Source organism: Penicillium riverlandense (assembly GCF_028828495.1).
Source record: "Penicillium riverlandense strain IBT 135883 chromosome Unknown utg000001l_segment0_segment0, whole genome shotgun sequence".
NCBI classification, from domain to species: Eukaryota; Fungi; Ascomycota; class Eurotiomycetes; order Eurotiales; family Aspergillaceae; genus Penicillium; species Penicillium riverlandense.
Window position 1 is genome coordinate 1,833,729 of NW_026643194.1, and position 22,728 is coordinate 1,856,456.

Genomic DNA, 22,728 nt, shown 5'->3' on the forward strand with positions numbered 1-22,728 from the left:
GCTGGTCTTCTCATCTCCTCAAGCCAACTGTCGTTCACTCCTTATATCTTTCCTTTGATACTCGTCCGACGTTCCTATAGGCAGGCCCGAAGCCTGTCCCTCTATGGATTCCTCCCAATACCGACCTCGATAACCCCCTGCACGATGGGAGAGGCCGCGAAGGACCAGCCCGATGCCGGGTTGAAGAGCCTCAATCACTGTATGCGACCACGCCCGCCACCCGAGTCGCAAATACTGTCTATCGGCGAATCGCTAACCATCTTACCCCAGATTCGATCCGTCTGCCCCTCTGGCGCTACTGGCCCCGACAAAAACTACTGCCTCTGATCCGATATGAGACCCCGTATCTGGCCTGGGCGCAGGAAAAGGTCCGCACACCTGCGCTCGACTCCTACTTTGCCTTTACGGCCAATTTGGGAACTCACACGTTTTTCATGGTTTTCCTGCCCTTCCTCTTCTGGTGCGGGTCGAATGATTTGGGTCGAGGGTATGTCACATGTCTCCGTCGCAGTATGGAGGTGCAACCCGGTCCATAAGAATTTGTGGTGGCTGACGGCTGGGAACATATAGACTGGTGCGCATCCTAGCCGCAGGCGTCTTTCTCAGTGGGTTTGTCAAAGACTTGCTCTGTCTTCCTCGGCCTCTGTCTCCGCCGCTGCAGCGTATTACCATGTCCGGATCCGCAGCGCTGGAATACGGGTTCCCCTCCACCCATTCGACAAACGCCGTCTCCGTCGCCGTATACGCGTTATCTTTACTGCATTCGCCGGACTCGACTCTTAGCACGCAAACCGCTCTCCTTCTTCAAGTGATCACTTATCTCTACGTCACGTCCATTGTCTTGGGTCGGTTATACTGCGGGATGCATGGGTTCTTTGATGTGATTATCGGTTGCATCATGGGTACGGCAATCGGTCTCGCACAATTTTATTATGGGTTCGAGTACGACGAGTATATCTTGTCCGCGTCGTGGACACAGATACTATTCATCACCATTGTGGTTCTCACGATGGTCCGCATCCACCCGGAGCCAGCGGACGACTGTCCATGCTTTGATGATAGTGTCGCTTTCGCAGGCGTGGAACTTGGTGTCACCGTGGCTTCCTGGAGGTTCGCCAAATCCAGCATCGCCTGGGCGGACGGCTCGATCCCATATCGGTTCGATGAATTGGGGTTGATCAAGACTGTTGCTCGTCTGGTCTTGGGCGTGCTGTGTGTTTTTGCTTGGCGAGAGACCATGAAGCCTTCTCTGCTGCGCATGCTGCCTCCTCTCTTCCGCAGCTTGGAGAAACTTGGACTTCTTCTGCCCCGTCGTTTCTTCACCACTGCCTCGTACGTTTGTCTCGTCTCTCTCATCAGAAGCTATTGCTAATCCTCTTTCAGGAAATACACGACCATCCCTTCACATTTGAAAGATCATGACGTGCTCCCTAGTTTCTCTGACATCCCATCCATCCTCACCACCATGCGTCATCCTCGCCGTCGAGCGGTCTCAGTCGGCCCGCAGTCTGAAGCCGATGCCTATGAAACCTTGGCATACCGCCGGAAACGCCGACGCGAGAGCGCATCGAGTGACCGCCGTCCCTCCCCAGCAGCAGACAGCGATCGCAAACCTAACGGAGTTGCCGTCGCATCTTCGAAACAATCCAAACTAGACGAATACGAGCACATGATGGGCACTGGCAGCCCGCACGTTTCTGCGGTCGACGCGGACTCCCGCCTCCGGGTGTCGCCATTACCGTCCCCGCAATATGACGAAAAGTTCGACGAGAAGGAGGTGTTCTCGCAGATCAAAAAGCCTCGGGTGCGTTACGATGTTGAAGTGGTGACCAAACTGATCGTATACACCGGTAAGCAGCCCGATCCAATCCCCCCTATCTTGGTCCAACGCAGCCACTCACTGTTTGTCTTTCTTCCAGGGATTGCCTACGTTGTAATCGATGTCGTTCCCTTCATATTTGAGAGAGTGGGACTCGGTACTTACTAGATGGATGATGATGCATGGGTAGGTGCTAGGGGAATCATGAGCCTACCCGTCACTTCGTGGCCTGATTCCAGTTCAGCAGGCTGGGCTGGGAAGGTGGCCGCTTTCAGGGACATATTACTCTTGACTGTGCCTGTACATAAACATTGAACACTATAACCTTGTTATTATCACTACCTAACCTGTTATGCTGCCTCCCTATATAGACCCTGTATAGATCGGCAGCCCTGAAGCACGTGTCATGCTGAGTCAGCTGCATGATGGAACGGCTGACCGCGTCTCTCTTGCATCGCAGCCTCACCTTAAATTCATCTTCCAGGTGGGGAGCCTCAGTTACGGCTCTTGTCCTGGCTTCTTTCTTGTCAGTGTTTCAATGATGGACATGAAACCTTCCACTTTTCCTCTGCTCCACACCTCCCTCCTCACTTTACTTTCCTTGTCCCGTATCTCTCCTTCCGCTTCCATCGCGACACACCCTTGAGCTCGCGCCTCTTGCGTTCTTCATCCACGACACCGGCAACCCCCCGCAGAAATATCAGTATGGGGGGGTTCTTCTGGCGACGAAAGTCGCAGGCTCCTCCGAAACAGGAACCCGAGCTCCCGCCTCAGCCGCAGTCGCAGTCGCCATTTGGCGCATTTGCAAGTTGGCAGGCTGCTCAATCCCCCGCAGCTACCCAATACTCCGATGGTAAGAGCCACTATTTGTTTCACTAAAGATATCATCAGCGCAGTCTAATGGACTTTTTCAGTTTCAGATGACCACCGCACACCTCCGATCCCGGGCGCATTCCCAGAATCGCCTCCCTCATCGCCCACCCTTGCACGCAGCGATCGCCGCGAAGAAGTTGATGGTTTAATTGACAGGGAGGATGGTGTTCATATGGGAGAACTCACTTCTGCGCTCCCCGAAGTATTCACAACTCCTGAGCTCCCAACGGAACTCGGACAACATCTGCATCCGCGCAGACCAAGACATCTCACTCCTACGCCCACACGAGTCAGACGCGTGCATCCAGTCACACCACCTCATCTAGTCCTGGAAGATGAAATTCCTGTGGATGATCCGTGGAGTGAGCAGTCGAGGGCGTATGAGAGGCTGCCTTTCGGGCGACCTGTTTCTGCTGTGCACCTTTTCTACCCTGAACGGAGACCCATTCCATCAGGTCGGATTGAATCTGTCTTCACATCACAATGGCAAAGGCTGGAGAAAGAAAGAAAAGCCCAGGAGCGTGATCTGCGCCTCCCCACAAGAATCATCCCGAAAGGGCTTGCAGTACGCCCACTCTCTTGGGAGTGGCTAAATCGCGTGTCACAAGAGATGAAAAAGCCGAACAACCACAAGGTTGCAATGTCGCTTTCTGGGGATCCAATATCCCGCCGAGATATCGCAACGTGCGTTACGCCTCTTGAGTGGCTAAACGACGAGATCATCAACGCCTACATCGCCTTGATTATCGATTATCTTCGCGGCTCGACAGGCCACACCGGCCATCAAGATCCACCTCGCTACCATGCCTTTAATTCGTTCTTCTATTCTAGTCTTCGGGACAAGGGATATCAAGGTGTCCGGCGATGGGCCAATCGTGCCAAGATTGGCGGCGAAAGGCTCTTAGACGTGGATACGGTCTTTGTTCCTGTTCACCAATCAAGCCACTGGACCTTACTGGTCGTTAGACCGGGAGAACGCACAGTCGAATATTTCGACTCGTTGGGTGCTCGCGGCGCGGCTCAGTTCAAAGTCATAAAGGAGTGGCTGCGCGGCGAGTTGGGTGCCCGATTTGACGAGGAAGAATGGACTTTACTCCCATCGAGATCATCGGCGCAGGATAACGGAAGTGACTGTGGCGCATTTCTCCTCTCGAATGCAAAGGCAGTCGCCATCGGTATCGACCCCCGCGCCTTTAGTGCGGCCGACATCAACATGCTCCGCAAGAAGATTGTGGCCGAGCTCATCAACGGAGGACTGCGGGACGAGTTTGATCCGGTCGAGAAGACGGGTATTGCACTTCTTTGAGTCTCGTATAGTCGACCGCATGATCATCTCCTTTCCATCACCTCGCTCCGTCCTCCAATATACTCGACCCAACTCCCTCGACATACACCACCCCATCCTATCCATCTTACATTGCATATTGTGTCTGAGGTGTTTTTGTTTTCTTTTCTCTTCCTTTATTTCTTTCCATCTGATACATTCTCTTCCGGCGCACAAGGGCATAGTCAGCATAGAAGGCGGAAGGCGCTGCAAATACGGTCTTGGTTCTGCGGATTTCTTGATGTTTTGAATGAATTCAGTTGATACCCCCACTTGCGTCGTTATCCAGAGAAAACGAGACGATGATTCTTTCTGATTCCTTTGTACTTGATCTACCGTGACAATTTGCATAATGAGATACTCAATCCTTTTCCCTCGGGCGAGGTTAACCCCGTTGTTAGACGATTTGATTCTTGAGATAGGATTCTACTTCACGGCTGAAAAGCCCTAATTATACAGGGTGTGCGCCCGTTTCGAAGCGTAAAGATAGTTACATGCAAAGCCCAATCGGTCATCCAGGAAAGCTAAAGGCTATCAATGGCACACGGCCTACGGCATGAATCAGGCTGCGGGTTCTCTCCATCATGATCATCATTATCATGGTCATGGTCATGGTCCTTGCGGTGCTTCTGTCGTCTGCGACACTTCCGGCCCTTCCTCCCTTTCTTGCATTTACGGGGTTTCTGCTTCTTCTTGGATAGATCATCATCAGGCTCATTTGGCGCATGCGTCGAGTCCATCGGGCGTCCATTACCGGTTTGGTTCGACAGATTTGCGGGCGAGAAGGGCTGGTGACCGCCATGACGCTGCGAGGCAGGAACACCCACTCCCTTGTTATGGTCCGAGGACTTGTTGTAGGCCAGCTCGATCCATTCAATCCCCATGTAAATACTGTCGCCGAGCCTCATGTCTCCCGTCCAGACACCGCCGTCACTCCACAGGTTTATCACCACCATGCTCTGCAAGTTGGGTACCCGGTACGATTTGGCGTCTTGGAGCCGATTGTCCACGTACATCCGCGAGATAGACGGAAACCAGTCCAGCCGGTGTGTTGACCATGATGTCCAGGCGAAGGGCAGGTCAACCTCTGAGCTTGCGCCGGGGATCATGATGTCGGCAACTGGATCGTAGTCTGGTTGGTTGGCATAGTGGACGCGATACGATGAGTCTTTGGTTAGGATTTCGATGTCTGATTCGGTGTTCAGGTCGTGGTAGGTGAAGATGCCGACACATGCACCAGGGGCTGGTCGGTCATCCTGTACGGAAGTTGATTTGTTGTTCAGAGCCGGGATGGCATGCTGCCGCGGGTCTAGTGGAGGCCAGTCCTTGGGCTGGACAGGTTGCGGTATAGTCATGCTGGCGGGGAGCAGCCGCAGACGCACGCGGATGGAGGCGTGATAGATATTGCTGATCCGAGTCTCGATCTCGGCGGTCGATGTATAGTTCGTGTGGCGGGTGGTGCGCAGGACCAGATAGGTCAAGTTGTTCCCTCGCTCGTGGTCCTTGGTGAAGAAGACGTTCCGCTTGCTGTTGACCATGGACACGGGGGAATCCTTGGTGCGATGACGCTCCCATCCCTGGCTACTCCAGTCCTTCTCAAAGAGCGTTTCGAAGAACAGCCAGGAGTCAGGATCGGGACTCTCGCCTTCGCCTATAGTGCTTGTGACATCGACCTCCAGCTCTTCAGCGTCATCATCATAATCCACCCAGTCACCCCAGTCCCACTCCGAGTCCCAGCCCCAGTCATCTCTGTCGTCCTCGTCCTCATCCTGCCAGATGGAGGGTGTGGAGTTGGCAAACTTGCCCAAGGGGACGGAGCGAAAGTCCCACAGCTTGTAGTGCTGGAAGTATCCTGGGTTAGGACCGGAGACCACGAAACAATCGCATTGCCTGGCGTCTTTGTTGATCGGTGCCGACAGGACAGGACGGACATGAGTAGTGTCCAGCGCCGCTGCAGCAAAAGCCACTGTGAGGATGAATGAGAGAATGCTGAACGTCATTTTGGATGGGATGGCATGGCAGCATCAGGAAAGAAAAGCCAACTAGTCCCAAGGAGGGAACTGATGAATTCAGTCTGGCAGGCGCAACCCACACAAAGAGAAAAGATATCACTAGGAGTGAGAAAATTGAAGTTATAATCTGAGCAATGGGTTATTCATCTAGCTATCAAATGACGAGCTTGCATCTTTGCCCAGATTCCCTTGGTATCCGTGGACTCATGCCGCAAGTCGATGGAGGAGAGGAGCGTGCAGACTCAGCAACGGAATTTCAAGGTCTAGTCGAGAAATTCCTGTTTGTTTGAGCATTAGGGCCTCGTCGAGCGGCGACTGTTTATACTGTTAGTTGGGTTCACCATGTACAAATCCGGGGTAAATAAAGTTGTTTCCATGGTCAGCTTATGTCTGTCATCGGTAGCGACAAATGCACACGATGCACGGGTTGAGTCTAGATTAGAGGCGTGGGATCTTTCAATCGTCGGGTTCGACACGATCCGGAAGTCATACGCGTTGGGCCAGAGACAAGTTCAGAGCACGATCGACGGGACATATCTGTGCCGTCGATCAGTCAATAAGATTGATCGCAAAAAGACACGCTAAACACAATCCAATGCGCGGAGCCAGGGGTATTGAACCAAATCACACGCAATATTCAAAATCCATCCAGAATGCAAAACCCGCTGCAAAATGCTAAAAAGTACAAGAGTATGTATATGGTATATGTTATACCAGGCCGAAGCGCTGGAGACAATGCATGGTATCGACAAAAAAGCGCTAAGACGGTCATGTCAAAAGTTGCTGCTCCTAGGGCTCTTCCGATTCAGGTGTCGACACACTGTCGGAAGGGGAGGAAGCTTCCGGACGGATGTTGGGGGTCGGCGCGAAAAGTGCGTCGGAGGAAGTATGATGTGAAGTTTGGGCGTAGTAGACAGGGGGTGTGACAGTGAAAGGGTTGGTATCATGAAAGGAGGTTGGGACTCCGGGCGTCGGAGCTGCCGCGGATTCCTGTGGAACGGGCTTGACACTGTGATGGCTTGCACTGGCTCCTGCAGGAGCCTTGTGGGAAGATGTTGCCTGGGTTGCCTGCGGGGCAGACTTGACTGACTTAACACTGTGATGGCTTTGGCTTGCCCTGGATCTCGTTGGAGATCCGTGGACTTCAGAACCACTGGGCTTGAGCTGGAGACGTCCCTTCTCCAGAGCGCGGAGCAGTGATTGGACATCCTGAGGATCCAAAGCGCGCAGCTTGCTCTTCGCGCTTTCAGAGACATCTGGAAAAGCATCCCAACCCAACTCATCACCCTCGGATACAGGCGACTTTGTTGAGGACTGCTCCGGAAAACCCTCAGTGATTAAACGATATAGAGGGTCATTGGGGTCTACGTCCTGACGGCGGGGTGGAGAGACGCGGGGCATCTTCCCCGGCTTGGTTTGACGTCTGGAGCCGGCGGCAGAGATGTCCTCTTGTTGACGCTTGGAAGGACGATGGATCCGCATATTTGGACCCTCTCCCATCTCGTTGCGAATACTGGAATAAACTAGTCCCAGTTTTGCGGCTAGTGCCTGAAGAGCTGCTTCGGGATATTGGCGGACTGCTTCCTCGCGAGTCAAACTAAGCCGGGTCTCCTCATCGCTGGAATCGCTGTCACTGTTGACATCGAACATCATGTGATCGGACTGTATTCGTGTCCAATCTTCATAACCGCCCAGTTGATAAAACTCAGCGAGTTCAACGAGTCGGTGCACTTTTGATATTAAGTTAGGCCTGGAAGGGGTATACACATTGATGAGACCTCTTGCTTACCTCGACTTGGCTGTTTCAGGCGCCAAAACCGCCACACGGTCTTTGGAAACCAATTGGGCCATTCTACGACACCGTCCTCGCTAATATATGGGATTATCGCGATGTTGGCGGTAGCCGTATTGGAAATGGAGTTCCAGTGCTTGCGTCCCTCATACCTCAAACGGTTCTTTATCTCGCCAATATCTGTCTGGAGATGATCGACTTTGCGTTCGAGTTGAAAGACGGAGGTTTTGAGATGCTGAACGTCAGATTGAAGGTGGTTGACATCGGTTTTGATATAGTTCGACTCGGTTTTCAAATAGTTGATATCGCTTTGAATTTGGTTCGATTCAGTCTTCAAATGGTTGACGTCCGTTTTGAGATGGTTGACATCCCTTTTAATATGATTCGACTCTGTTTTCAGATGATTCACATGAGTTTTGAGATGGCCGACGTCGGTTCTGATATGATTTGATTCAGTCTTCAAATAGTTGACGTCGCTTTTAATTTGGTTCGAATCGGTCTTGACGTCGGCTTTAAGAAAGTCGACATCTGTGCGCAGAGCGGCAACATTCAAATCAATGCGCTGAGAGATAGCATCATGGTTGTTAAACTCCTGGCGTATATGTTGGTCTTCGCGGTTGCGGCGGTCGGTATAACCATCTTTAGTCAGGACGGTAGTTCGTAGTTCAAAGACCCGCGAATCCAGCTGGTTGATCCGATCATGGAGCAAGTTGAGAGAGAGATCGGGCGGTGTGGCCTCAGGCGGAGCCGAGAGTCGTGGACTGGACATGGAGTTGTGGGAGGACCGTGAAAGACTCCGTTCGAGGGAGGTCACGGTGGACATATTCGGAAATCAAGGGATAAGGCGGACAGGCGCTTCTACGAAGCCTGCCTATACCATGAGGTCGTCCATGGCTATAGGTGTTATGGTCGGGGTGATGGTGATGATGATGATAGAGAGGGCGCGGGAGAGAGAAAGGCGGCGCCTGGGTGAGCACGACAGTAGTTGGGCAGGGCAAAGGACCCCGGGTGACAAGTTTGGACCCGGGCAAAGACCCCCTTCCGGGCTCTTTCATGCGGTCGGATGTGCAACACCACCCTTTCTCTGACTCACTTAGCACGCTTTTGACGGCCATACTGGTCGATTTCCAATCAGAGACATTTCCTGTTAATTCTGCCCTTCTCTGTGTCTTTTTCTGGATTTTTTTTGACTCATCTTCCAGGCCTGGCCATGGGAAAAGGAGATGGGGAGCATAAATGACGCCTTATGACAAGACGGATACATCGCACAGACCCGCGCTAGTGGGCCGCCTGACTGGAGTTCAGCTGCGTTAGGGTGGTCGCCACCCGCCTCTGATTGGGGCCAACAGGGAGCCAACAGCGAGAATGGTGGCGCCTCACCTGCAGTAGCCCGTATCCGGCGGCATCGCGGTCATTTTGGTATTGGCATTACCAGGGTGGCCTGGGTTGATGCCTGATGTGGAAATGATGCCTGAAATGAGCAGACTAGATGAGGTATACATTGGACCGTTAACTATTCCATTGATTATCATGGTTCTACTGTACAGATTAAATCCATAGCAGACTAGCCGTGATCATGACGGTCCTGCCTCCTCGGGAACCGGTTCAAATAAATCCTGCTGGAGCACTTCCATCACCTGGTTCTCGTCCACATTCCGCAAATCGACCGACTTCAAATCTCCAGTAGTTTCGTCGTCCACCGCAGAAACGTCCTGCAATTGATTTTCACCGGCGTCTTGAGGGCCCACGGTGCGCAGATACTCTTCTTCCAAGAGAAACGGCGATGTCTCTTTTTCTGCAAGCAATGTTACCGGAGAGTCTGGAAGCGCGTAGATCGTGGGAAATTCAAGGACGGTGTGTCCGCGTAGCGCAGCGGTGAGACTTGCGGATGGGGACAAAGGAATTAGGACGGGTTTCTTGGTCGTGGTTCGTGGTCGATGGAGGTAGAAATAGAGACCACGGTGAGGTCTTATACTTTGATCGGTTGCCGGCTGCCTCCCTGCTGTTGATCCAGTATCGGCAGGCTCTGAGCTTGAAGGATGTGGCACTACGGTCGCAGTCGATTCGGCTAGTGCAGATGAAGCAGCTTCTGGTGCTGTTGCATCGTCCTTCGCAGCAGGTTCTTGGCCGACATCCTGCTCTTCCTTCACCTGTCCCGGGCGAGCTTTCTCCTCTTTTGGAGCTGGATAGACGCGATCGTATGCTTCGGCAATACAGTATGTCTCGATACAGGCCCGAACGATCTTTTCCCCAGCTGCCGTGATCCATTCCACGGACCAATTCAGGCACTTGTGTCTGTTTCATATCAATGTCAGCACATATTCCAAACCCCAAGAAATAGATTGAAACTCACTTAGGATGCCACCGCGACGCATTCTGCTTATTTCGGGTCATCCCCCTCGGCGCCCGAATGACATTCACGCCGCCAGCCTCCGCGCCGCGCAAGAACCCAGCTTCGCCTTTGACCAAACCCTGATGAGGGTATTTCCGTTTCCCTCCCGGAGCTGCATCTTCTGCTCCTGGAGCTCCATCCGTCTCCGCTTTGTCCCCCGAGTGGCCCCGCGGAAGCTCGATGCCCCGGTTCTCTGTCACTCGGCCAGCGCGCTCGAGCGTGCGTTCAATTCCCGTGATGAAGTTAAAGTCGCGGTCAAAGGCGGATTCTGTGGCTAGTTCATTGCGCCGGAGGTAAGCAGCTGGATCACGCACTCCGGAGCATTGGGACCAGAGCTTGTGGCGTCGTGTGCAGGGTAGAGAACAGGTGCGGGTTGCGCAGCGCGGACAGCGGTATTTTGGGGGATTGGTGTGGCTGTTGAGGGCATTAGTCGGTATAGCAGGAGAAGAGATAGTGGAGGAGCATACCAGATGGAGCAGAGCTCGCTCAGCAAGGGGTCTGGCTGGTCCATGGCGGGCTTGCGCTGCGAAGAAAATAATCGGCGTCGCGCATCTTATCTATCTGGCGGCCTGAGGCAGCAACGATATACGACGACATCCAGGATTTATTATTCTTTCTCGGCCTATACATATCATTTCTCTTTGCTCATTACAAAAGATACTTGACTTTTAGTGTCACAGTTAAATTTTACCCTCCTTTCGCGTCTGTTGAACTTTCACCATCCCTCCAACCGATGATATCATCGACCTGTCGCATTTCTAAGCTCGGCGTTTGGTCTCAGGCCGAGGATTATTGATCACCAAGCTTCAGCTGTCTTTTATAACCAACAACCCACCCTCTCATTTCGGACATTACCTTTCAATCATGGCATCCAAGACACTCGCAGTTATCGCCGGCGTTGGCCCCGGCACTGTAAGTCGTGTTCATTCCTTGTGCTACCCATCTCTAACATCCCACCAGGGCGCTTCCATCGCTAGGATTTTCGCCAAAACTTATCCGGTGGTACTTCTAGCTCGGAGCCCCTCGAGCTACGAACCAGTGGTCAAGGAGATCAACTCCAGTGGCGGCCAAGCCCTGGGTATCAGCACCGACCTTTCCGACAGCAACAGCGTCAAGGCCGCCTTTGATCAGATCGCACAGAAGTACCCCGGCACTGGACTAGCTGCGGCTGTGTTCAATTCCAGCGGTAGTTTTTCACGGAAGCCGTTCCTGGAGGTGACGGAGGAAGAGTATTCGACTTCGCTCGAGGCGCAGGCGTATGTATTCACCCAAGCACATTCTGTTCGCTTCTTACTACACAACCAGACCGAATACTAACCGAACATATACACAGAACGGGCGCATTCAGATTTGCCAAGCATACTTTGCCCCTCCTTCTCCAAGCTAAAGGCACATCTCCCTATCCGCCCACCTTGATCTTCACCGGCGCCACCGCGAGCATCAAGGGCTCGGCCAATTTCGCCGCATTTGCATCCGCTAAGTTTGCTTTGCGCGCTTTGGCCCAATCTCTTGCCCGCGAGTTCGGGCCGCAGGGAGTCCATGTGTCGCATACAATCATCGACGGCATCATCGATATCCCCCGCACCAAGGCCTACACTGTTGCGCATGAGGATGGGAAACTAAGCCCTGACGCGGTAGGAATTCCCCCTTGATTGTTTTTCCATTGGATTGTATGCTCATCTTTCATCCAGATTGCGGATTCCTACTGGCATCTGCATACCCAGCCACGCACGACGTTTGCTTTTGAGTTGGACCTCAGGCCGTATGTTGAGAAGTGGTAAAAAACGGAGTATTTGTCATTAAATGAGGAATTTAATTAGTTAGCAACGTAACTTCTCCCTCGAAGTAAAGTCCTAGATCAGTGTTTGATAGAAATGCTGAGTCAGCTCCAACGTCATGTCTAGCTCAAGCTCGCTCTCGTTCTTTCTCCAGTGTCCACCTCGGTTGACAGTGCTCGCTCACCCTCGACGATTCCCAGAACCGACTCCCCATGGTTCTCGACGACGCTTCCCCGCAAGCAGGCGGGTTCTCCAACAACAATGCCTCGGACGAACCTTCGACCGTCGTATACGGAGCTCTCGGCCGGCCGCTGAAGATCAAGCCAGAGCTTATGACCCGGCCGGACTATTTCACACTATACTTTGGATTCTTTGGCCATCAGCTCTGGAATAAGCGGGCAATACTTAGCATATCCGAACGGGTGCGAAACACATACGTAATATGTGGCAGAGACGCAACACAGGAAGAGGTGGACGCATTTGTCCAGCACGGCACGCGCGAACTGTACCACGGGCGAATCGGACTGCCGGTATCCTTGTTTGCCGGGACGGCCTATTTATACAATAGCGCGCGCAAGTCGCCAATGTTCCCCGCGGATCCGACACCTGCCAACCTGCTCGCCACAGTACGGAATTTCGCCGCATCTGACCGGACAGGCTTCAGGCAGGTTGCGTTTCGTGCGGGATTCAAGCTGCTTTTCTGGGGCACGCTTGGCGCTATCGTCTCGTCCACCTTCAGCACATCCAACTATATTCGGAACATACTTGGGGACCCGCGATTGGAGAATTTCAGGAGGGACATGGCGCAGCAGAAGCCCGAGGAGAGGCGGAAGCGCAATTATGAGCTACAAATGCAAAAGATGCGCCGGCTTAGAGGAGAAGGAGGCGAAAGACAGTCCGCTGAGGATACCGCGGGCGCCTATGCCGAAAGCCATGATAACGAGCAAGACAGCTATGGTTCTCCTGGCTCGCTGAATCCTTCCTCCTCATCTTCATCGCCGTACAATGCTTCCCCCACAGAGAACGACATGACGTACAATGCCACGGAGTTTAGCAAACAGTCCCGCTCGGCGGATCAGCCGCGTTCTGTTCCAGACGCCTCCCGCCGGCCACGGATGAACGGCAGCCCGACAGCAACACAGGGCATGGGCAATGAGTCCGGATCCGGGGGCGACTACTTCTTCGGTGATGACGACAATAGCCCCACGGCTCCAGAGTACCGGGGCACCAATCCCAATGACACGGCCGGTGGCAGTGCTTGGGATCGGATCAGACGACAGAATGCCTCCGGACCCCAGTATCGGCAGGGGTCATCGCAGCTCCCCTCGCAGCAGAACTTGGAATCGGAGGGCGATAAATATGAAAGTGAGCGCAACCGTGAGCGGGAGCAGGCTCAGGCTGAATTCGATCGGATGATGGACGCCGAGAGGAATGCTCCCAGTGATGGGCCGCGGCGAGGTCGGGGCTGGGGATCATAGTCCTTCTTCCAGGTGTACAACTTCAACCATGTATTCACAGACCTTACACCAGCCTCAATTTTGGCGCCACTCCGTTTATCTCTGTAGTATGATCTGTATGCGCCAGCGAAGTATACTTTACAGCTCAGTGATCTCCCATGGTTTTGACACCAAAACAGTCTTCGGAGAACTAATAAAATGCCGAAGCTTCTAACCGGTATAATCTATCCAGCCATTAGTTCACGCTGCTTCGTTATTAAACGGGTAGTAGGTACTCCGTAACGAGGTGACGTGCGCATTAGGGCCACTTCCCCGCAAATCTCTCCGCACTTTTGCTCTCCTAACTAGTGCTGGGTAAACGTAACTCCATAGATATTTGATTAAACGGGGAATTTGGCTTAATCTCTTACCCAGAGGGGTAAATAAATGTTCAGATGCTTGCTGTTTCCAGCACGGCAAGCAACCGAATCCAATTCAAAGCCAGCGAACTGGTACTGCTTACTGCATTGGTTCAATCACACACCATGGCGACATCTGCCTTTCAAATGATACTGGCTGGAATGCTATTCCTAGGCATTCTGGCTGATGCAGCGATCTTTGGGAAAAAGGATGTAGCAAAAGCAAAGCAGCCAACGGTAACCGTGAGAAACGGGACGTATGTAGGCATTCGGAGCAGTCACTACAGCCTTGACTACTTCCTGGGAATTCCCTTTGCTCAGCCCCCTGTTGGAAACTTGCGTCTGGCACCACCAGCCTCTCTCAATTCCTCTTTTACAGGTAACCGAAATGCGACACACCTTCAGCCGGCCTGTATTCAGTTTTCTGTATGTCCCACCCAAGATCTGAGGAAATTCTGGTTCCAAAAAACCAGTAGCTTCAAACCCAGGCCTCGCTCAAAAGCTAACAGTTCCCGCTGGGATGCCAGGCTGCCACAATTGACCGTCCTATCTCTGAGGATTGCCTTACTCTCAATGTATATCGACCATCCGGCTACGAGGGCCAAAGCCTGCCTGTACTGGTCTGGATATATGGGTGCGTATCAAATTGATACGGCTTGAAGAGTAACTATCTAATCCTGATCGTGACTCAGAGGAGGCTTCATTCAAGGAAGCAATAGTGACCCTCGATACAATCTGACCTTCATGGTAGACAACTCGGTCAAAATGGGCAAGCCTATTATTGCGGTTAACATCAATTACCGTCTCAACGGCTTTGGTTTCCTCGGAGGGCCCGTCATTCGGGAACAGGGCTTGGCTAATCTTGGCCTGCGCGACCAGCGCCTCGCCCTCGAATGGGTCCAAGTATTTATTCCCTCCTGCAGCAAAGCAGCATAAATGTGGCTAAATGTAGCATAGGAGAATATTGCTGCGTTTGGTGGTGATGCTTCTAGAGTCACTATTTGGGGGCAATCTGCTGGTGCAGGCAGCGTGGGGTCCCAGTTGCTAGCATACGGTGGACGCAATGACTCGCTGTTCCGTGGTGCTATTGCTGACAGCGGTGGACCCCTAGGTTTTCAAACACCATCCAATGCCACGCAGCTAGAGTCATGGAACAGCGTTCTTGATCTCACTGGGTGCTCGGGTTCTAAGAACCCTGTGGCCTGTTTGCGGAGTGTGAGTTCGGCCAACATCACTTCAGCAGTTAACGCCTCGGGAGGAAGCTTCGGGCCAATCTATGATGGCGATTTCTTGGAGACAGCTAGCTCGGCCCAAGTGCTTAGCGGCCAGTTTCTCAAAGTGCCGTTACTGACGGGAAGCAACACGGATGAAGGCACCGAGTTTGTTGGAGCCGCATCTTATATCGGTGGTTTGCCCACAATTTCCTATCCAAACGACACATCCTTCTTAGATGTTGTCAAGTCTAAAATCGTGAACTCCACAGCGTTGTTTGCGGCATTGCCTGTTATTTCGGCACTATATCCTGACATCCCAGCTATTGGCATTCCACACACGTACCATGGGAGGATGAACTCGACATTTGGGACCCAATACAAACGCGTGGCTGCTTTTAGTGGAGATTTTACAATTCACATGGGTCGCCGACTGGCTGCGCAACAGTGGACAAAACATGGTGTCCCTGTATACACATACCACTACGACCAATGGCCGATTGGAGGACTTCCTGACACAACTGGCACAACCCATTTCACTGAGGTACAGCTCGTCCAATATGATGAACTGGGATTTGGCTATGAGGCACCGTGGTATCCGTCGGGCAGCGAATACGCCGGCATGAATCAAGACTTTTACGCGCTTGCTCGACTAATGAGTAAGACATCGTTCTTTTCCTCAATTCGTTCTATTCATGCAATAGCTTTCTCTTGTTTCCATACACCATCTTTAACACAGGCTGGTTGCTTTTTCCAAAGCTAACAGTGATCTTTAGGTCGCATGTGGATCTCCTTCGTCCATGATCTTGACCCCAACGAGCACGGTATCAAGAGTCATAATGGCGTTGCTATCCCCAAGTGGCAACCATATGCGGCCAGCACTAGCAGTGATGAGGAAGGCTATGGTACCAACCTCCGATTTCTGTCGTCGTTACCAGGACTTGCAGAGCCCGAATGGGACACCTGGCGCGCCGAAGCGATCCAGTATCTCATCGAGAATATTTCCACGCTGTTTGGGATGTAGACTCTGCGATAGATGAAAATCGGGGGTTAGGCTTGGGAAAGAGCTGCGGTTACATGGCATTCTATTACCTCTGACATGGTTTCATAGTGACCATTTTAGTGCTTTGTAGTTTCTCTAAATCCGTGTCTAAATACGACTCTACTCCCTTCGTAGAATGCGGTATCGATGAATTCCATATGGTATATTTTACCCGGACATATTGCTCAATTACCGAGCACTATTGCCCGTGACTCGTCACAGTGGCTTCTTATGCGTAAGCCGCTAAACATGACTTAAACGATTATCCGGGGACAAAGAATTGTAAATCTCCCCGCATTATCATTCCGGCGACGATCTTCTTTTATTGCGGAATATGCCGACATCCGGGCTACAGAGTGGAGACACCAAACAACTCCAACTGCGGCTTGTTTACCCAGAACAGATAGGTATTCCAATCGGGTGAAGGCTGTTCCTGTGTTTCTGATGACAAAAGGAAGAAATCGTGCGACGTTGTCTAGACCCACCTATTGTGTGATATTGGGCAAGACTGGATCATAGTCTCCGTTTAAGGAAGGGCGCTGCTATGGCAGAGAAAACACTGCAGAGATCTGCATAATATGAGCGTTTTAGCAAAAGCCTCACACTCCCAAAATAGAAGTAATACAATTAGTATCTATATGAATTCCTCAAATCCTGAGATGCAGAAACATTGTCATTATTATCCTTTGCAGGCAGAGCTAATATAGATACGGTACCCCAATAGACAACAGAGATCACAAAAAAGAAAAGAGTGGACGGAAGCCGCGAGGCAATCTCGTCCCCAATTTTGGGAAAGCGATATATAGTAGAGGCTGAAAGTAAGGCACAACCAAGGAAAAGTAGCTCCAATGATCGACTGTATAATGGGAAGTATATCCGGATCTGTTGCGTAACTGAATAAAAAAAAAAAGCAATGAATATCATCAAGACAGTAGGAAAGCGTCGGATAAATTGAGAGAGGGTATAAAATCAAACGGAAGAAAAGAAACAAAACTAGAGGAGAGATCTGACTTTCGTGTTCTTCAATAACCCTGTAAAGTAAGAGAGAGAGGAGGAAAAAGAAAACATCAAAGAAGTCATCTAGACCCCATAACTCTGATTCTGAGAGTGGAAAGTCTCATACGGCATCTCAGGCGAAAGGCTAGTCAGAGCTCCCGGCTCAATGCTGCGGCTGTTCGTGCGCATGCGGGTCAAGCTGCGCAGCTTGTTAGTGAAGCTCTCGTTATTCCCACTGCGGTTCCGGCGATGATCAAAAGACATGCGCCGGCCGAGAGAAGGACGAGTTTCATTCCCGTTTAGGGCTGGAGCAGCGGTTACGGCGCGTGGGAGGAGCCTTCCCATGTTCTCGTTGTCGATGGCAATGTCGATAGTTGCGGATGATTGGCGCGGGGAGCCGAGGTTGTTCCTGTCACCTGGGATAGGAGGTGGAGGAGGAGGTGTGTTCAGGTGCTGCAGCTCGGGCAGGATTGGGGGTGGTGGTGGAGGTGGGATGGTTTCGGGTTGTCGTGCGGATGGTCGTCCCTGCTGGTGCATTGCGTTCTCTATTGTCTCTTCGATGCTCACTGTCACATGCGGCGATGTGCCGGGTGAATGGCCGCCAGAACTGGTGCGGCGGTGGCCCATGTTCCGGCTGCGACTGCCAGAGCGGCTTCGAGGGAGAGAAGGGTTGAAGTGAGGGTGCATGGGGACATCTTGTGGGATCTCCGGTGCCGCGGGGATGTGGTATTCCGCCATGGGAACGGACATAGACCGGCCGATCCGCTCGGCTTCGAACTGATATCTGGAATCGGCCAGGAAAATAGAACTGTCTGCTGGTAGACTAGGAACAGAGGGAGGTCGCTCCGCCTCGGTTCCAACGCCATACTTGGGATGCCGCATTGCCCTGGGAGTTGCCGGAAGACCAATTGGAACACCAGATCTAGAAGAACTAGAATCGGAACTGCTCTGGGATTCCGGTGATCCTTTAGCCTTGGGAATCTGGTTGCGAGAAGGCACACGCGGGAAGTATGAGTTTCCCTGGAATGAAGCAGGGGAGCCTTCAAGAATTGGGCTGCGAGCGCTCTGTAGTTCACCTGGGAATGGGATGTTGGGAGCTGAGGGATTGCGTGCCAGCGATAGTCGCCTTGCCTCCAGCTCAGCAGCTGCTAGCTCTCTCCGTTTCTTCTCAGCCAGGGTGACGAATGGCGTTGTTGGCGAAACCGCATCTTGGGATTCATCTGCAGATGGATAGGACGGCTCTTGGGGGTTCCCATTGGCAAAGACATCGACTTCTTGCCCAAAGACCTTCGCACTCAAAAGCTCCGGCTCTGCGGGCTGCACAACCATGCCTGGCTCAACTTCCGACTGAGATCGATGATGCGACACTTTAGTTCTTGCCTCTTGCGATGGTTCTGGCCTGGCACTCGTCGCTCGCTCGGCTCGACGCCGGCTGGCGCTCCGTTGGCGACTGCGTAATCTTTCTCGATTACTAGAAACTAGTCTCAGAGGATCCTCCGCACCTTCACCCTTCAAGTTGTCGTTCTGGACAAGAGACATGGGAAGTGGCGAGGATGGAGAACGGTTGCTCGACCCATCTCGATCAATGCTACGACCTCGTGTCGATGCCTCACGTCTATCTCCAGGCATGCGGCTCGCAGTGTTGCGACTTTTCGAACGATTCCGGTGGCGCTCGGAGGGAGTTCTCGTGCGCGAGGTTCCTTTCCGCATCTTACTTCTACTCCTTGCGCGAGACTTTGATTTGGATGGCTGGCCTTCCTCGAATTTCTCGTTGTGGTATCGAGCCAGCTCTTCGGGCGACATGGGGATCGGAGAGGAGGGAGAGCGTTTAGCAGGCTGGATATATCGGCGATCATTGCGGCCGCGAGTTTCTTGAGATGGCTCACGAGAACGGTGAATGCGCGAGCTCTGGCTGCCTGTTTCATCTGCGTTGCGTCTTTCACGGCCGTGACTGCGATGATCACGATGTTTCCTCGCATGGTAATTTGCCTCATCTAAACTGCTGATGTACTGGTCGATACTTCTGCCACTGACACTAGGACTCTTGTTCGATGCATGGCTGTTGAAGGTTGAGGTACTCTTCGCACTGGGAATCAGGTCAGAGCGGTTTTGCGAGTCCGAGTGGCTCTGCTCGGTATGCAGCAACTCAATCTGGAGTCCATCTGGCTTGCGGTCGCGAGAGCCATTCCGGGGATCTGTGTACTCCTTCAATGCATCAAACACACCAGGGGCAGGCGAGGGGAGTCCTTTGATAGACGCAAATTTGTCGCTTGCCTGTACAGCCGTTTGTGGACTGGGGCCCTGCGATTCCTGCTGCGGATTGTATGTCGCAGATGGTAGCGTCAGTAGGCCACCATCTAACTCTTGACCATCACGGCTCTGCTCTTGACCACTGGCTTCCTCGTTCTCCGATGTTGATGTGTACTCGCCTTGACTGTAAGAATTTGAGCGAGAGAATGATGGAGGATGCACATCCACCGGGGTTTCTCCAATGGAAGGGAGGCGGCGTCTGTTGAAAGCCGGAGTGCTAGTCCGAGAGGTCATCGCTTGGTTGAGACTCTGGATATTGTTGAGCTTGTATGACCCAAATCCTCCAGGAGAAATGGCCGAGTCAGCAACAGCCGACTCCGCGATAGGAGTAACGCCAGGCGCATTTGTTGGTGTGCGGTCATCAGACTTCAATCCGGGGAAGCGGAACCGTTGGCTCGGTTGAGCATCAAACGAGGTAATCAGCTTCAGCGCTGGAGTCTTGACAGATGGTTTCTGGTTAGATGCTGATCTCGGACGGGAGGGTGGAGCCATTCGATTCGCGCTGTTGGACCGGGGTGGCTCAGGCGAGGCCAGAGGTGATCGCCCGAGGATATCTGCAAATGAGGCAGCTTGCTGGGCACCTGGAGATGTCCACGGTTCGGAAGGTTCGACGCCAGTGCACATGAAACAGCGGATTGCAAGTTGCTGCTGGGAATGAGAGACAACATATTCTCCCCATCTGCGGACCAGGTAGGATTGTCGTTGCCAGTCCGTTGGCATCAGAAGACATGTCATGAGAATGGCTTCCATAAAGTGATTACGAGACACGTAGACCTCAATAGCATCATTGCTGTCCCCGAGACCGAGTAGGATAGATGCTGAAGTATGAATGTCGCCAATTTCAAGAAGCTTCTGCACGAAAGCCTGGCCAACTTTGTTGGCCTGTGTTTGACCACTCATCTGACTTAAAGCCAACAGCATCCAGTCGGAAGTTGTCACTGCCCCAGGAATGATCATCGAGGCCATTTGGTCAGAGTCCGTCTCGCCAAGCCATTGCGATAGCAGTATGGCGCTTTGACTGCCCACAGCGTGGCGGCTCACTGCAAATGGTTAATAGATGTAGTATAGAAGGAAGAATGAGAACTTACACTCATCTCTAATCAGCTCTTCAATATCCCCCTTCCAGCCGAAGACCACATTCAGCATTTGCCGGCGGAGATCATCTGGGGTTAAATGGGATTCATCCATGGGCGGTTGTTGTTTGTAAGGCACATCATTCAGACGTGCACGAGTAAAGGGGAACAAGTCAATGATATTTCTCTCTGCTGGGCTGAGGTGAACCTCATTGCGCAATCGCGACCCAGCACGAGAACTTTTGACAGAGGACATAGACACCGACGAGGCATAGGCGAAGGAAGCTGATGGTTGCGGCGTGTCTCTTTCAGTAGATGTCAGGGAGAAAGTGGTTGCACTCCGACCAGACCGACTCGGTGGTGAAAAAGGCCGAGTCGGGTATTTCTCCGAAGATTCCTTGGAACTGACGGAGTTGGTTCGACTGCGGGATGAGGCAGGGCTGGCCAGATCTGTCCGCTGCTGTTTATCGACGCCGTTGGGTTTGAACGGAGTCCGACGACCATTCTGTTCTCGGATATCAGGTGGATCTTGCAAGTGCCGTGATCTGGGTTCTTCGGAGGCGGCTGATCGCGCGCTAACGGGGACATGCTGCACATTTGCTACCATTGCCGGTGTTTCCACGTCATACTGCTGTACCGAACCATGAGGGCCGATGGTGAAGAGCGCTGCCGTAGGACCGTAGTTTGCAATGCCTTGCACGTTCTCTATTGTAGGGACAGGGTCGTACGAGACGTGCTTTGTCCGAACATCCCACGACCAAGTTTCACTAGAACAAGAACATGTTAAGAGAGCATTAATGAGGGGATGATCATAATACTGACCCTTCCAAGTATTGAATGATTCTGCCATTCTTAGACCATGCCATCCATTTCGGGTCGGCGGAGCTCGAGTCCGATCGCTTCAAAACCCTAATTACTCGAGGCGCCTCCTTCGCTGGTGGTTTCGCCACACTCCAGACTCTGAGGTCACCGTTTGAGGATTGCGTTGCCAGCATGTCTGATTTTTGTTTTGAGGACGAAGCATGCCAGGCGAGAGAAATTATTGGGGATGGCCCGCGAGAAGTCGTTAATGTGTGAAGGATAGTGAATTGGGGGAGAAGAGTCGCAATCAAGATCGATCCATTCTGGTACCCAATGGCATAAGTCCGACAATCCGTTGCGGGTGCCAGCGCGGTGATAGGATCAAAAATGGTGCGCGCTGAGATATGCTCCGAAGTCGAGGGCTCGAAGAGAATAACCTCGCCTTTCCCATTGCCTGTATAATTCTGCATTAGCAAGTCAAAACATAGGTTGAATCAGCTTTCTTACCAAATGCAACATTGCCATTGCGCATCCACGATGCCACTGTCAAGTGCTCAAAGGACGCAAATCGCGCGATTTCCGTGCCGGTGAATATATCCCAGACGATTGCCGTCTGTCCGACATCGTAACTCACGACCAGCCTCCCGGCTCCCCGCTCACTGACGTTGTCCACTGAAATAAAGTCGATTTTCTCCTGGTGGCTCTGAAATCGACGTTCCACCGCCAGTGTATCATGGTGGAGGCATAAAATCACGGAGTCCTGGGCATAAAGAAAGAGCGATGCCGTCGAGGCACAGGCTTCCAAGCGGGGCTCCGGAGTTTGCGGCGGCGGCGCCATTGCGTTGACGGTCCTCGAGGGTCGCGATTCCAGCACCGAGCTCCTGTTCCATGTCAATTCAACCATTCCTGTTTTTTTGCAAGGTGGCTGGATTGCCGCAAACAGTGTTCTCAACACTCGAAGAGCATGGACGCAGGGAGGGGAAAGGAAAATAAGAAAAGTCCGGACTGACCTGATTGCCTTTGACCAGGGGTGAAGGTTACTAATGCGTCACGACCCTTGAGATTACCGTTCAAGGTAAGAGAATGCAGGATGCTGGGATCACACAAGGCATCTAGAAGACCGGGGAGTAGGGCAGACTTAGCGCCAGACCGGGACCAGGGAGGGCGGGCTAGCAGGCTCGAAGATCGCAGCCCTAATAAGGAAAAGCTGCGTCGCAGGAGATATTCGCGAAGAGACAAAGAGATGTTGTCAAGACGAAATAATAGAATAATATCCCGGGCAGCTTACGGACAGGAAATGATTCGCGTCCACGTTCATCACATCTAGAAGGCCCAAGTTTGTGACGGAGAAAGTGGGGAGAGCAGAAAGTTGACTAGGGGAGGACAAGCGGTCCTTCCGCATTTGTTCTATAAAAATAACCAAGTGGCGCTTTGTTTTTACATATATTCC

General features: G+C 52.4%; 8 protein-coding genes across 8 annotated transcripts; 4 read left to right on the forward strand and 4 right to left on the reverse strand.

The window, feature by feature from the left end:
• Positions 1–144: 144 nt before the first annotated feature.
• On the forward strand, positions 145–3,998 carry N7474_000749 (Phosphatidic acid phosphatase type 2/haloperoxidase; the record flags this gene model as incomplete). The annotated part of the gene is made up of 6 exons (XM_057192164.1): positions 145–199; positions 271–487; positions 571–1,332; positions 1,384–1,976; positions 2,304–2,672; positions 2,734–3,998. The coding sequence occupies 6 exons, from the start codon at positions 145–147 to the stop codon at positions 3,996–3,998; spliced, it is 3,261 nt and encodes a 1,086-aa protein (XP_057057117.1).
• A 542-nt stretch (positions 3,999–4,540) lies between these two features.
• N7474_000750 (glycoside hydrolase family 16 protein) lies at positions 4,541–6,016 on the reverse strand (the record flags this gene model as incomplete). Its single annotated transcript, XM_057192165.1, has 1 exon — positions 4,541–6,016. The coding sequence occupies one exon, from the start codon at positions 6,014–6,016 to the stop codon at positions 4,541–4,543; it is 1,476 nt and encodes a 491-aa protein (XP_057057118.1).
• Positions 6,017–6,817: 801 nt separating this feature from the next.
• Positions 6,818–8,643, reverse strand: N7474_000751 (uncharacterized protein; the record flags this gene model as incomplete). The annotated part of the gene is made up of 2 exons (XM_057192166.1): positions 6,818–7,758; positions 7,818–8,643. 2 exons carry the CDS (start codon positions 8,641–8,643, stop codon positions 6,818–6,820), a joined length of 1,767 nt encoding a protein of 588 aa, XP_057057119.1.
• A 751-nt stretch (positions 8,644–9,394) lies between these two features.
• On the reverse strand, positions 9,395–10,723 carry N7474_000752 (zinc finger HIT domain-containing protein; the record flags this gene model as incomplete). Its single annotated transcript, XM_057192167.1, has 3 exons — positions 9,395–10,115; positions 10,174–10,626; positions 10,680–10,723. 3 exons carry the CDS (start codon positions 10,721–10,723, stop codon positions 9,395–9,397), a joined length of 1,218 nt encoding a protein of 405 aa, XP_057057120.1.
• Positions 10,724–11,076: 353 nt separating this feature from the next.
• Positions 11,077–11,993, forward strand: N7474_000753 (oxidoreductase, short chain dehydrogenase/reductase family; the record flags this gene model as incomplete). Its single annotated transcript, XM_057192168.1, has 4 exons — positions 11,077–11,124; positions 11,173–11,468; positions 11,546–11,846; positions 11,904–11,993. The coding sequence occupies 4 exons, from the start codon at positions 11,077–11,079 to the stop codon at positions 11,991–11,993; spliced, it is 735 nt and encodes a 244-aa protein (XP_057057121.1).
• Positions 11,994–12,202: 209 nt separating this feature from the next.
• Positions 12,203–13,468, forward strand: N7474_000754 (putative endo-1,3(4)-beta-glucanase; the record flags this gene model as incomplete). The annotated part of the gene is made up of 1 exon (XM_057192169.1): positions 12,203–13,468. One exon carries the CDS (start codon positions 12,203–12,205, stop codon positions 13,466–13,468), a length of 1,266 nt encoding a protein of 421 aa, XP_057057122.1.
• Positions 13,469–13,971: 503 nt separating this feature from the next.
• N7474_000755 (uncharacterized protein) lies at positions 13,972–16,080 on the forward strand (the record flags this gene model as incomplete). The annotated part of the gene is made up of 5 exons (XM_057192170.1): positions 13,972–14,271; positions 14,355–14,479; positions 14,538–14,748; positions 14,803–15,715; positions 15,833–16,080. The coding sequence occupies 5 exons, from the start codon at positions 13,972–13,974 to the stop codon at positions 16,078–16,080; spliced, it is 1,797 nt and encodes a 598-aa protein (XP_057057123.1).
• Positions 16,081–17,178: 1,098 nt separating this feature from the next.
• N7474_000756 (uncharacterized protein) lies at positions 17,179–22,116 on the reverse strand (the record flags this gene model as incomplete). Its single annotated transcript, XM_057192171.1, has 4 exons — positions 17,179–20,444; positions 20,493–21,244; positions 21,300–21,732; positions 21,786–22,116. 4 exons carry the CDS (start codon positions 22,114–22,116, stop codon positions 17,179–17,181), a joined length of 4,782 nt encoding a protein of 1,593 aa, XP_057057124.1.
• Positions 22,117–22,728: the final 612 nt, after the last annotated feature.